We start from the raw sequence: 14,772 nt of genomic DNA, 5'->3' as shown, positions 1-14,772 counted from the left end.
TGAATCCTGTTTTCACTATGGCTATTTTGCCAGGGTCCAGAAAAATGTACTAGAGCAGAAACTTTCACAAAACATCTCTCTGCTGTATTAATTGCAGGAGCTTTTCATCTCAGGACACTCGTTTGTTCTTGCCTTCTTCCAAGAACTGACTTGATACATTGTCTCTACTTAAGGAGCTGCCCCCAATTCAGAATTTAGGTGGCAAAGTGATGAGGTGTCCCCAAAATGTACCTTCAGTCCTATGCGGCAGAGATGATGTTTGCCTTTCGTAATCAGAACAACTCAAATGGTGTCACTTGGCACCCAACGACATCCCAAATTCTGCCTGCATTTCTTTCCTAGTCTTGCTCACTTTTAGGGAAGATTAGGCAAGAGTGTTGTGAAGAGTAAGTGTACGGACATCTGACCCACAGAGGAAGCTGAAGGTAGAAATGTGGAGAAGCTGTGCTGCAGCAGGGTTATTCCCTGACTAAATGGCCTGCGTTTGTAAAAGGTGTGTTTGCACACCCATATATACTCCATTCCACTTCAGGGCTAGGGTCTCTTTAGCCCTGTGTGTTACTTGAAATGCTCGGTTTTTGCCGGCTCAGTATTGAAACTCAACAACTTTTTTTTTTACAACAAGAATTATGGGTTTGTAATTAAATAGTTTAGTGAATAAAAGTAAAGGAGAATAGGGTGAAATTTGTCCATACAGATATAAAAAGGTAAAAGTTAGCAAGCTGTGCTTTACATCTTGCCCAGAATCTCTGTTCTCCACCAGAAAAATAAGTATGTCAAAATCTGTTTTTATCTAAGCAAACTAGTCTTTGCTTTTAATATATATTGATGGCAGTTTCTGGTGGTATTACTTTGATGTTTGTCTGGGTTTTTGTTTTATAAAGTGTTTTTCTTCAGTATTCAGCTACTGTTTTACTTGCAATTGAAAGTTAACACAAGCCCAGCCCTGCAGAGCCAACCTCAGGTAAAAATCTGCCCCTTTGAGCAAACGTGACTTGCCTTTGGTGTACACACTTGAAGTAAACCCCTTTAAGGTCTGTGTTTGAAGTCTGAATTGTGAGATGTGGGGGGTTTTTTGCTTGCTTTAATCTTTTGTCACAGCTCTGTCAACTATCTATTTTCTTCTTTGAAAGGGATGCCATTAGTTCACAGAACTATGTTATATGAGATAGAGGGGAACGATGGTTTTAAGTGGCAGCAGTGGTACTGTGGGGATGTTACCAAGTCTTTTACTTTTTGCTCTTTTTCTAGGTGTTGAAATGACCCAACCATTGTTGTATCTGAGTAGATCTTGAGTTATCCCATTTAGACCCCAACAGAGTGGCAAGTATAAGGATCCCTATAACAATAGGCACAAAAACTGAGACAGACAGACAAGGCACATGACCCATAGGAGTTTTATTGGATGTGCGTTTGCACCACAGTACAGTGTGGCATAGGCACACTTGAACCGGATACAAGTAGGTTAACTCAAGTACAACAGTTGCAGCACAGAGGAAACGTAATCCACATATCCTGCCCAGAAAGGAGGGTTAGTTCATCTTGAACTCTCTCCAACTACAGCTATGCTGCTACAGCTTATATCAAGCTAGGTATTTTAAAGCTCTCACGGGTACACATGTACGAACAGTGCTGTCACTGTTAAAACTGCACTGTGATGCTTGCAGGGGAGCCATCATCCGAGCCATTGTGTTATGCTAAGATTACAACTTGAAACTTTGCAAAGTAAGGCATTCTAATAACGTCACTGCTGAGTTGCAACTACTTTTGTTCTGAGGCAATGTTTGCGTAGCTGTGAGAAAATCTACTAGTTCAATCAGTAAGCAGGAAACTGAGAAACCCAGTGACCACTTGTTTCCTTCATTTTTCTCTTTGCATTTCTAACACTTTAGTTTATGACTTCTGGACTTCACCTCAGATTACTTGTTAAGCATGGGAAAAAAGCCCTCACTTGTTTAATATCAACAAGCAGATATTTTAGACTTCACTCAACAGTAATGCACATTCATATCATGTGTCTTGAAACTTGACCAAAATGCAGCCTTGCAATTGATAAGGGAAAATGAAAGGGGAAAAGTCCAAACTAAAGCCCATTTAAACACAAAGCTATTTTACAGAAGATGTCCATATGAAAGGTTTACACATTTCACTTCTTGCTTTTGAGTTAGAGAATTGTGTTCTGCAGAAAAGGACACCTTCAGAGATAAACCCCAGAATGCTCACTTTTGTTCAGTGCAAACAGCCCTTCAGGGGAAGAGAGTAGCCGTCAGATAAGAAGAAATTGTAGGTAAATGTGACCATATGGAATATCTTTTTACCTTTTGTTGTATCATAGGTATTTTTTATAAGCTGCCAAGGACTGACACCCATATATAGCCTGGTCTGCACGATCACCTTAAAAGTACGTACTTGTAAATAGACCAATGTATGATACAAAGAGTTGCTTTATAAAACATGTTAAGCACCAAAGCATTTCCAAAATATTCTTTTCCAACCTAGCTGCTCTTTCTTGAGGAGAGCGTTCCTAAGAGCCCGGTGGGGTCTCTTGTTTCTGACTTCAGCGAATGAAGGAGGAGGAAGCACCGTTTCACCTGCATGCTGCTGCTCATCTTGCCATCTGTACCTTCTCCTGCTCTATGATTTGCTTAGTGCTTTGAAAGCTACATGTAGTACTGTAATGCAGTTTGAGGGGTTTGTCAGATTCTTGCTTCTGTGTTCATCACTGAACTTTTTATCATCTTACTTTTCCTGGGCCTGTGCTGAAGATGGCCTTCAATTCTAGGTCTTGGATGTAATGTTCTAGTCAGAATGAATAACAACTGTCCCCTCCTTTCTTTGTATAATCATTTAAATCAGTTCAAAGTGTGTGTAAATTTGAAATAGTAATGCCTTATACCCAGAATACATGGGTGCAAATGGCCATGGCACCATATGGTCCCATGGGACACTTGAATGACTTGCACCCTTCTAGATGTGCTTTGACATACTGCTTCATCCATTTTATTTTGCATGGACAACCTCTTACTAAGCACTTGGTATAAGGTATTTTCTGTATGTTCTGTTTCACATCATACAGAGGGACATGAGACTGCCGTCTCTGGCTCTGTGATGAGATCATGATTGTCTAGTTCTGGTCATATAAAGTTAAAGCACTGTGACGCATTTAATGCCTGTCATTTTGAGAGGCAGGGATGTAAGTTCTGAATGAGTGTCACTCTCTGCCATGCCTGATATTCTGATGGAGCAGACATTAGTGCCACATTCAGAGCCTCAAGACAAATCTCCCTACTAACTAATTTCTGTCAGATGTTTTTGTCCTGTACCTAGGAGAGCAAAATTTAAAGATTTTCTTGTCTTCTACAGGTGTAAAAAAAAGCATCTTTAATGCTTAATCCTCTCTGCACTGCAGCTGCTTCATGTATGATATAATCTTCATGTATTGTCAGTGGACCAGATACGTTCAGTCTTGCACAAAGTCGCGAGCCCAGGTTTTGTTCTGTGTTGAGTTGGAGATGCTTTCCTGTGGGGAAGGAATTGACACGTTTGAGTAAAACCAAAGGAAAATTTTGTGCAGCACTCGTGAGCTTTAGTCATAATAAGTACCATTTGTGTTTCCCTGTGAAAACAGACATGTGAACAGTTAATCCTTGCAATAGATTTCTCTCCTTGCTACCTATGCACAGCAAGGCAAACATCTCTATCTTATAGGACTTCAGTTTCACCACAGAAACTGTAAAGGTGCAGCGGCCCAAGAAATCTGTAGTTGCAGTATGTCGTTTTTAAATCCTAGGAGATAGTTTTGTGAATTTCTTCCTCAGGTTTTTGTCTTCAAAACGGCAATGCATAACTGAGAAGGAAAAAATAAAATCCATTATAAACTAGCCTGAATGGTAACCTAAACTACGGCTTGTTTGATGTAGCATGGAATGATTCTTTTAAATAGATGCATATTAATTTGTGCAGTGAGCCATTCAGCTCCTGCTTTGAAGTGCCCTGTGAGAACAGTACAAAATTTCTATTGTCATTGTATATTAGCAAGATAGCACTGCCTCTACTGAACGGGCTCAGTTATTTGGCTGATGCTTAAAACAGTGCATAAGAGAATGCACGGCATGTTTGTATGAAACTGCTAAGGCTTTTTTTCGTAAGTGCCGTTCTTACTGTATCTTTCCCTACTTCTCTGCATCGCTGTATGTTGGACTCTCCCCGTATACAGTTTTCAGGCTGTGCCAGATGTGCTACATTTCCCTTCACTGCACGCCTGGAAATTAGATTATCATAAACATGATTCTTTCCCCTTCCCATTTTGAAACTCTCAGCTATTTGTATGCTATGGAAATGAGGATAGAAAAGATTAGATGTGCTCTGTACTGCTCTTCTGTTTGCCGTTTGTGGGATAGATACTGATATTGAAGGAGAAACTAGAAATTAGACTTTCCCAAATGAAATTAATTTCAAAGGAGATGTGTAGCCTTATTGCTCCATTTTACAGTACTCCACATACCACTGTGGCTCCCTAATACTGGGATATTACTGGCCATCGTGTATGCTCTAGTTGATTTTCTGAGTCTCTTCAATAGTTAGTTGTATATTGTAATTGGATATTTTGACCATTGGCCTTGAGGCCGTGACCCAGTTTGAAGTCCCTGCTGTATTACGCAATATACAAGTATAAGCAGAGAGGAGGTCCGACTAACAAGACGCTGCTTCTGCTGTAAAAAAAAAAAATAAAAAAAAAATAAAAAAAAATTCACGTAAGATATTCGTTTAGAGCACCAAGTCAGAGAAGTCCCTATCATGCAGGCTTCATACTTTTTTTATGAGTAGCTGTTTGAGGCCATTGGAAGTTGTTCTGTCCATGTACCAGGATGAACAACAGATGCATGACCTGAAGTCATCTGATTTTTCACTTGTGTAAAACCACTGCTGAGGAGGGGACTGAGTGGTCTAGGTCTGCTGCCTAAGAAGAGCTACTAATGATGTAAAGGTGGAGCGAGGACAGATTGTTGACTGGAGGCTAACTTTGAAATCAGCATGTTTTTAGCACCATGACTTTGTACTTAATATAAAAAAATGTATGTTGTTTCCTATCTGTATATTGTGTTAGCACTGCAATGCCTGTGATTTTTGTCCAGCTTGCTCACTGTAAAGTCAGACGCCTACTTCTGAGGGTTGTGGTCCTGAGCACCTCCAGCAGCAATTGGATGGGCTGCTGGGAGTGCATGACAGCTTGCTCCTTGAAAATGTGGGTATAAATGTAGCTCCATAATAAAACTGGCACTATATGAATCTCTTAGTTGTTTTCTACTTTTGGAGGTACCATATAATGTCTTGGGATCATGTCATCTTATATTCCATTTACCAAACTTTGCCTTTGATAAGATTTTGCAGAATGTTTAGACTTTCCTTTTAGTTACTAATACGTTTCCATGTTTTTCTGCAGAAAAGAATTGGTATCAACCCTGTTTCTTATATACTAAAATTGCAAATCTTTTGTGCTAATGACAGAATTGTTGCTAACAAAAATACAAAAGTTTAGAGGGATATTTCTTTCCTTTTATTTTACATGACACCCTGGATTGCCAGATGTCCTGAAAAAATAGGAAGACTTATTCAGTTGTGTCTTTGGAGAAGTATGGGCTAAATCTCCTTCTGTTGTAGTGTTACATTGTTCCTTGTGAGGTTTTGAATGCTTTCGTATAGTCAAGGGGGGATAGCTGAGACACCTGAATTTTGTTTGTGGTCCAGCCCCGATGCTGTTTAAAGTCATTTGACTTGCCCTGAGCTGATCTCTTGCCTACTGTAACTTTATCTATAACCATCTATAGAGTAGCACTAATTTAAGGATAAAAAATAATAATAATAATTTGAGGTATTGTGGAGTATCGCTAAGAGTATAGAGCCTATACAGTAGAGCTGTACTAAAACATTTTAACACATCCTTAAAATGTGAAGCTGTCTGATGAACAGCTTGACTTCAAGATACTTGGATTGTCTTTAAAGCCAACTTCTGTTTGTTTCTGTGGTTGGAAGAGTGGGAGAGGAGAAGCAGAAAAGAGACAAGCTTTTAAAGATTTCAGTGGTAAGCCTCCAGAGCACAGGCTGGTTTAGAAGCAGACTGCTTGTAGCCTGAAACTAGGCTGCAGTGATATTTGTAGCTTCCTTGTTTCCAGTTTTCCTTGCTTTACCTTCAGACCGATTGTAAGGATGTGATTTATCATAACCTGTCTTCAGCTGTTTAAAACTGATATCCCTAGGCTAAGACAATCACTTGGTCTCCCTCTATAGTCATCAGAGGGAGATAGATTTGATTTTGACACCAGTGTTTGGATAAGATGAATTGCCTGTTGGAGAGATGTAGATGAATCCATTGGCTCTTGAGGAAAACTAGAGGATAATGATCTATAACTAAGTTGCTTGATTTTTAGGTGGCTGAAGTTAAGTGCAGTGAATCTCACCCAGAGCATCTTATTTGCTATCATTGATTCTTCTCATCTGAAGAACAGAGTACTTGGCAATGAGGAGCGACTCTAAATTATCTACTTTCCCCAGAATCCTGTCCTCTGTCCAATATGCTGCAGCTTTATTTTACCTAGAAGTACTTTTCTCCAGTTTAATCAACCTGTGGCTTGCAGTTGTCATTTCAGCTATCTTGAAAAAAGCCTAGATAATTATTGCAAATAGAAGGAGGGCAGTAGCCCCTTCTTGTTTTGTGTGACCAAAACAGATAGATTTGTTAAGTTTTTTTTTTTTCTCCCCACTTTTTGTATATTTAATGTTTGGGGAAAAAACCTGCATAGTCTTACTCTAGACTTTTATTAGCGTGACTGTGAACTCAAGTGAAATTCCCTTGGGATTATGCTGTGTTGTCATGTGAGTTTTGTGGTTTCGTTTGTACTTTGAGTATTTATGTTTTAAAAGGGAAAAGGTGAATGCGATGTATTGTGCTGTTTCATTTAACCAGTGACATGGAGCAACTTTCCCTGCTCACCTCACCAAACACAAATCATTTGGTTTGAGAACATGCTACAATGCTTGTTTTAAATTTAGTTAGAAGCAATTTGTAGCTGTATTAATACACATCATTCTAATGGTTTTTCATCCTGGGAAGGATCCTGGCACAGGCATAAAAACTGAATTTTCTCATGAAAGCTTGTAGGGCTGCTGGGGCTGTGTTGGGGGTTTTTATCAGCAATAAACTGTGAATAGAAGCAATGAAAAAGAAAACAAACAAACAAACAAAAGGGAGGTGGGTGGGGAATGTGGGGGAAGGAGAAAGAACTGAAATGAAATGGTGCCCTTTGTCCAGAGGCTAGCCGTTAGTTCCCTTTAATGAAGACCTTTCTTAACTCTGCAGATATTCCTTCTATTTAATTTTTTTTAATAGGTGCTTCATTATCTTCGATCTTCATTGACTTCAACTTTTGTGCCAGTGATTCACATAGCTGCTTGTTCCTTCCTGGCTGGTGTCACCACAGTCATTTTGCCCAGCCCTTCTCCAAGTTTTGTTAGTACGTTATTACCAAAGAAATGGACTCTGTGTGTTTTCTGCAAGTTCTTTTTTTCTCTGACAGAAACCTAGCATCTGGCTTTTTTAATGTAGAAGCCTTTCTCTAAATCTTCTACAGGCAGATGTGCTATAGTATACCTTTTATTTTCACAACAATAATTCTCTGTCTTTTAGATTTCCTGACTTCTGACTTGATAGTGATGAGAATCATTTGTTCTGTGAAGTGTCTTTAGTCTCAGTTTGTGATGTCTTTTTCCTGCTTGTTAATATTTACATAAATATTTTTACCTGGAAACTTAAAAAAAAAAAAAAAATTCCAATTAACCTCTTAGATGTTCTGATCTGTTGATATTTAAATGGGATATGTTGCACATTTACTTTTTGGTACTTTTCTGCAGCACGTGTATGTGCATTTGTGATATAGGTTGGGCTGCCAATATTGCACATGCGTAGTCATGAGAAAATCTGGTGCCTTCTAAGATAAGAATAACGGAACTGCTGTATTAGGTGAGATGTATCTAGCCTACTGTGGTGTTCTAGTGGCATTTTGTTGTGTTCCATTGCCTTAAAGATTGTAAAAGAAATTAAAGGTCATTGTTTAATTACATCTGACTTTAGTAATGTTTACACTTAATTACAGAAGAGAACTTTAATATACTAATATGTAAAGAAAACAGACAACAATGAAATGTTACTGGATTTGCAGGAGAGAAAGATGGTCTTTGCAATAATCTGTTTCTGAATTGTGAAAAGTAAAATTATTTTAGAATTATGATTGGGATTGGATTTTGTGAATTTTGGCACTTTTCTTCTCATTATTTGGACTCCAGAATGGTACTTCATGCTGTTAATACCTGCTGCTTTTCAAAAATAACAATGGCATCAGAAACATGATTATATTGCAGGATGGCTTTCTTTTTTATTACAGAAATTCACAGGCACAGTCTGTGACAGCCAAATAAAGAATAGAAAATAGGGAAGAAATATCTCTTGTAGTTCAGAATAAGAGAGTTTTTTGGTGGATTTTTTATTATGCCAGCCATTTATAGAACAAAATTTACATATTATGCTTCAAGAAAGAGTAATAATAATACATGGATCATGATTTGGGATATAAAAGAGTAGATGTTACAAAAATAAATAATAATGAGGGAAAATAAGGATAATAAAAGCAGTGAAATGATGTCAAAGCAAGCAGAAGAGGTAGGATGATTAAGAGTAAGGCAAGGTGTTGGAGACTTGTATTTAAAGGAAGAAGGTGAGATGTGAACTTGAAAGTAGGAATGCAGTGTAATTTGACTGCTCTGTGACTCTGTGTTCCCCAGTCCTACAGATCATGCTGTGAATGATTAAAGTCACTGGGCTTGGTTCGTGATAGTTTTGCTTACTAGGGGGAACTTGAAAGGCAGAGATTCCACATCATTTCAGGGAAGGTCTTTAAAATGCGGAGAGATTTCTGTGGGCTCTGTATAAATACTGAACCGTGTATTTACTAAGTGATTTTTGAATGTCTTTGTTATTTTAATCTCTCCTGTGTTGTTAACAATACGGAACAAGATAGAGAATAATTCATTCGGGTTTATTTACATTTTCAAGAGAACCAGAACATTTTTCCCCACCTCAGGAGAATTTCTTAGAACCTAATTAGATGACGACTTGACAAATCTGCTGCACAAAACTAACAAAAGCTGTTGTGTTTCTGTGGTCTTTATTCTATATTTTGTATCCTCTCTTTTAGGTGGCCAGTGCTTCTCTTGGGGATGGAACGAACATGGGATGTGTGGTGATGGCACAGAAGCAAATGTTCATGTCCCGAAGCCAGTCAAAGCTCTTGGTTATGCAAAAGAGATCTTAATTGGATGCGGGGCGGGACACTCCATGGCTCTTTGTCAAAGTCCATGTTAGACTCAGCACACCTGAAATCATAGCATCATGGATGTGGATGGACATCTTTGGATTGCGTAGCTCAGAAGTGCTACAAGAGGATTGCCCATGATTAACACAATCATGTGTTGGAAAGTGCAAAGTTGTTTTTTCTAAGACTAAAAGGAACTAGTATGCATCAAAAACTACAATATTTTAAAAATTATTTCACGGGTCCTTTTCACAGGAACTGACTTTTTTACCCAGAGATAGAATGACAAAAATTTTGTCTTGATGCAATGCCATGGAAGAAAGAATGACTTTTTCTTGGTTCTTCTGAGAAGTCTTTGAGGAAGAAACTGACTGCTTAATTGCTTGTCATTGGTGTCTAAATTCAGTCTGAGGAAATGGTCTGAGAAGGTGGAGACATAGGGCCTATTCTGGTCTTTTATTATTGTATCTTTATGTCATGATGAGCATGTGTTGTGCCTGCCAACTTCTACTGGAGTTGTGAGCTACCAGCATCTCAGAAAATCCAGTTTGCATCACAGAGAAATGCCAGTGAACATAAATAGATGCATACACACATTTTAAACAGAAGATTAAGATTTAAAAAAAAAAAAAGCAGATGTAATTTAGAAGGCTGGCAAAAGGGGAGAACGAGGCCCTTCTGAACTAGCTATACCTTGATTAAACTGAAAGGAGCAATATTGCTGAGGAATTTTCTTCTGTGCCAGACATCAGGTTATTATAGATTTACAGGGATGCAGATCTGCATGAATAATCATTAACTTGCAAACCAAACCTGAAGTTTCTGAAGCTACTGCTTAGGGAAGAAAAAATTCTAAGAGCTCTTGGAAACAATAGAAAAGTTCTTGTCAAAGGGCATAAGTCACTTGTAGCTGTTGCGGACAGTTTGATCCGACATAGTTCCTGTGTTTCCAGCTGCCTTTGAATAGGAAGACATCAAAATCGAAACAGAAGGTTTTTACAAGTTCTCCAGTCTAAAAGGCAGACCAGAATGCTCCTGATAATTTCAGGTTAGTTCTAACATCTGTTTTGCAGCCCAGCTGAGTTACTGTTTAGAGCATGCCCACAGTACTTGTTCCAGGTGAGTGCTTGGCAGAGAATGTAGGCCTACCTGTTTTGGTCAGAGAAATGAAAACGTGTAAATTATCTTCACATATTATTAGCTGCCTGTGTTGAGCAGAATTTTGGAAGCTATTTATAAAACTGTTTTTTTACACAAATACAGTGGGTGCCATTAAACTGGATGTTTACCACCCACGATAGTTAGATTTGCTGTGGTATTTGATGTATTTCAAATTCTAAATATAGAGAATACTACTGTGTGGTAAATGCACCTTTTAATGAGACCTAAACAGTGGTTTAATTTTTAAAGCAGACTTGCCAGGGAAGAAGTCTTACAGAATTATGAAATACTCAGAGAAGGGCTCTTAGGAAATAGGACAGGAAGACTTTCTAATGATGTATCAACTTACACATGACGAGGGAGGAATTAAGGTGGTAATATGGGCTGTGAGGGTTTTTCCCCCACTTGGTTTTACAGCAGTTATAGTTCATGGCCTAATTTTCAAAGGCGTTTTCTTTTTCTATTCCATGGAGGAGAAACTTGAACTGACTATGAAGCTGATTATAACAAGTGTATTACTGAAAGAATCTGTAAGAATAATCAAATGGGTCCTCTGCAAAAAGTGCAGAATTAGACTTCTATTGTAAAGTGGGTTTTTTAATCCATGTGTTGGTTGTGGTTCTTCATGGCAATACGCTGTTCGAGGCTGTGACCTCTTGCACTTTTTACTTATCTAAGTTGCTATTTATTAACTCTCCTCGATGCCGTTTTCTTGATACTGCAGCCTCTCTGTTATACGCACTGAACAGTTCTCAGGCTTTTTTTGGTGGTTCTGTCTGAGGTTTCTACCTTTGTTTTCCTCCAAAATCTGTGTACCGAATAAACATGTTATCTTGTTTCAGTGATCATACCCTCTAAATAATTCTGTTCCTTGAATAATCACAGCTCATATGTGTGCCCTGTAACATAGGGGTTACTGTACTGAGCGTATTTTGACTGTGCATGCTGTTGCTCCAGTTCATTTCCGAGGAATCCAACAAATTATGTAACAAATAAATGCGACTTGGTTATTTGAAACTTTGTTCACTTTTTCACATCTGTAACACGAACACACTTTGGGAAACGCAAAGAACGATTTGGGGTGATAAGGAGGAAAGAAAGGAGTACTTTGGTTTGTTCCTGGTCCTGAACTTGTGTTTCATATCTGCATCTGATCTTCATCTTTGAAAGGGCGAGAACTGCATTTTCTCTCCTTTGTCTTGCCCATATCGATTGAAAACTTTGGGAAGTAATGACTTGTCTTGAGAGCCTGACGTACTAAATCGTTGGTCACTAGATGCTGTTGTAGTATGAAGAGTGAATAATAGTTCATTGTAGGATGGTACATGATTGAATGTCAAAAACAAGTTGTTGCTCATTCATTCAGAAATGAATGCGCTGGTTTGTATGTCATTATGCTTTGTTTGCAGAATAAAACATTGTACAAAATCAGCTAAGGCTTTCTACTGTAAGGAAGGGCGACACAGTGAAAAGCTCCTAATCAAGTGAAGAAACCCCCTTCCTTGCTGGTGTCCAGAGCTTAGTGGCTGTCGCCTGTTGATGTCCTGATGGAGAAGGTCAGTCTCTGCAAGGCAAAATGCAGAGCCAGCATGCTATGTCGATGCTTCTGCAGTGCACGCAAAGACAGACGTTTTTATGCAGGTCTTCAGTGCTAAACAAAGAAAGCGTTTTATGTAAGCATTCTGCGTTCACATTCAGATGCAGATAAACTGACAAGATTTGTTTTATATATATAAAAGCCACTGGAACAAGGTAAGCAAGTGTCTGTGCAGCTGCTCTTCCCTCCCATTTTCTGAAAATAAGGAAACGTGCCAATGAGCTGACATTCATGAGGGGGAAAAGGTGAACTTAATATCACAGCTTTGGTGGAGAACAAGTTGTGAACTGTTGACCTTCAGTCCAGAGAGCTGTCAGGCTCTTGGGTGGAGGGGGAGAAAGAAGCTGTTGTGTGTACTTCTGTTGTTTCAAGTCCTAGGAGATCTGCAGTTGTGATTCATGCAACCTCCATGTGCACCTGTGCAAGACACTCCTGTTCCTTTTTAAAGAATGTTGGTAGGAAGATGTGTGTTTTGTGTCAGAAGTTTCTGTCTCTTGGAGGATTTGTTTAGGCCACTTGGCAGTCACTGATGTTATTTGACTTCGTGTAGCATTCCAGAGTGACTTGATGCTTTTCTGCTTAGAATGCTGGGCCCTGTATTTGAAGTGTGTTCATTTGACAGAAAAATTCAGTCCTGCCTTTCTTCCCGTTTGCCCAGTCACCACTTCTTACATGACACTGGCTTCTCTCCTCTGTCTGCATGTTGTCAGTTCTGTTGGTGACTAACTAGTTCTTGCCATCTGCAACCTCCATAAAGGTCACTTCTGCATGAGTGATGGGAGGTTTTGCTCAGCTGCATGGCTGAGCACAGAGAAATAGAGGGAGAGGGGAAGAATGTGATTTGACTTTGCTTTATATGACTTTTTTGAGTAATAAGACTTAAAGATGAGGATGGAAAACACATGAAGGAGATCAGTTTGAATGTACAGGAGAAAGGTTACAGTGGAAAAACATTTATATGAATGACAGTAGAGAGCCTGACGTAGTCAGCTAAAACATAGCAGAAAAGGAGGGTGGAGGGGGAAGACATATTCAAGATACAGGTCCTGAAGACTGAATAATCACACAGGGACACCAGCATTCCAGCCTGCCGGTATGGTGGAAGTGAGATGAGGGACAAGCTATTCTATTTCTTGGATGTTCTCCCTCTCTCACTGTTTATTAATAATAATATTGACCTGCAATGAGTTTTCTTTCTTATTCATAGAATGTCTTGAAATTTCCAGTTCTTTTCAGTTGGAACAGCAACATCTGTCCTCACCTTCCAGTCTCAGAAGTCTTTAGATCAGGCATGTGACCTAGTCCAGCACTTAACCAAATACTTACTATTTTTTCCATTAAATTCCATGAACTCTGGATGTGATTTAAACAAGACTTAAGTAATTTTGGGACTTCCTCTTCCTTTTCCCCTGTATTAGAAATCAAGATGATGACAGATCTTTGTCACTGAAATTGCAATGTTATGTTTTCACCAAGAAGTCCCCTGTGTTCTCCTAGCAATTTTGACATTTTTATGGCATATGGCAAGTCTTGTGCTTTTTCTTTTAGCTAGATATTTTCTTAAAAAAGGCTCCAGAATTTTTTATCAGTGTTTGAGTCATGCTTGTGGTATTTACTACCAGCTTATAGTTCAGAGCAACTGAAAATTTTGTAAAGGGAAGAAGAAAATACTGAAGCAGAAAACATAAGTCTTGCTTCCGAAAGGCTGGGAATGGATGCAGTCTGTGGCAGAGAATCATCTTGTGTGGTTTTGATTGCACTTAAAAATGTGCACAGTAGAAAAGTGGTGCTTACACTGAATTTGCTGAAAACTCTAGCTGACACAAAAATAATTGGTCATTTGAACTTTTGATGGATCCATATCTTGATTTATGTGCAAAAAAAGAGGTAGTACATGCTTTGTTCTTTTCTTTTAGCTTTTGTGCTATTCTTAATTCCTGATAAATGTTGGTCATAGATGTTTTGCTCCATGTTAGAAAGAATGATTTAATAGCCTTGAATTAAAATGCTTTGGTTGTATGGAAATGGCCTTCTGTTGGACAACTGTCCCAAAAAATAACTGTAAAGGGAGGTGTTTACCATATGTGCCTTTGAAGTTAATATGGAGAAACTGCCTGTGTAAAGCCGTTGGTTTTTTGTAACCCATTTAGAGGTTGAAAGGACTGAAGTAAGGCACATTCTTTAGCTGTTTGTGCATTTCATTCAGATTCATCTGTCAGTTGTCTCTGCATTCACCTGTTTTTAATGCAAAGGCAGTTTTTACTTATCGGTGCCTCTGTAGAACATGAGAAGAGAGAATGTGACTGAAAATACTCAGCAATGAAAATGGTCTCTGTATTTGAATCATGACCTGGATGAACCACGTGTTACCTTGTGGGAGAGTGAGGAAGCATAAATTTAGAGTACCGGGAAAAAACATTTTTCAGCTTGATTAGAAACAAGAGCAATAAAGTAATTATTCCTGAATAAAAACTGGCTGTGGGGATGAGAAAATTCAGAGGTGACGTTTATTTTGCAAAACTTCCCTAGGCATTTTTATTTTGTGACAAGTCAGATTTCGATTCATTTTCAGACGAGCCTTTGCAGACTGGGAGGGGGTCAAGTCTACATCCAATTCCTGTGTGAAATCAATTAATTAATTTCCTGTGT

At 38.7% G+C, this 14,772-nt stretch overlaps 2 protein-coding genes across 4 annotated transcripts in view; one reads left to right on the top strand and one right to left on the bottom strand.

The window, feature by feature from the left end:
* SERGEF (secretion regulating guanine nucleotide exchange factor) overlaps positions 1-11,827 on the top strand; it is a 158,312-nt gene extending 146,485 nt beyond the window's left edge. For both annotated transcript variants that reach the window (XM_087745674.1, XM_009463062.2), the window contains one exon: positions 9,249-11,827. In XM_087745674.1, coding sequence (XP_087601800.1) covers positions 9,249-9,365 — 117 coding nt within the window. In that variant the 3' untranslated portion in view covers positions 9,366-11,827. The remainder of the gene's footprint in view (positions 1-9,248) is intronic.
* KCNC1 (potassium voltage-gated channel subfamily C member 1) overlaps positions 1,418-14,772 on the bottom strand; it is a 137,551-nt gene continuing 124,196 nt past the window's right edge. For both annotated transcript variants that reach the window (XM_087745673.1, XM_087745670.1), the window contains one exon: positions 1,418-3,520. In XM_087745673.1, the coding sequence (XP_087601799.1) occupies positions 3,339-3,520 (182 nt within the window). In that variant the 3' untranslated portion in view covers positions 1,418-3,338. The remainder of the gene's footprint in view (positions 3,521-14,772) is intronic.

The sequence above is a fragment of the Nipponia nippon genome, unplaced genomic scaffold (assembly GCF_047370975.1).
Source record: "Nipponia nippon isolate SJK-2023a ecotype South Korea unplaced genomic scaffold, ASM4737097v1 scaffold_10, whole genome shotgun sequence".
Taxonomy (NCBI): domain Eukaryota; kingdom Metazoa; phylum Chordata; class Aves; order Pelecaniformes; family Threskiornithidae; genus Nipponia; species Nipponia nippon.
Note: the sequence above shows the minus strand (reverse complement) of the source record. Positions and strands in the feature narration are given on the sequence as shown.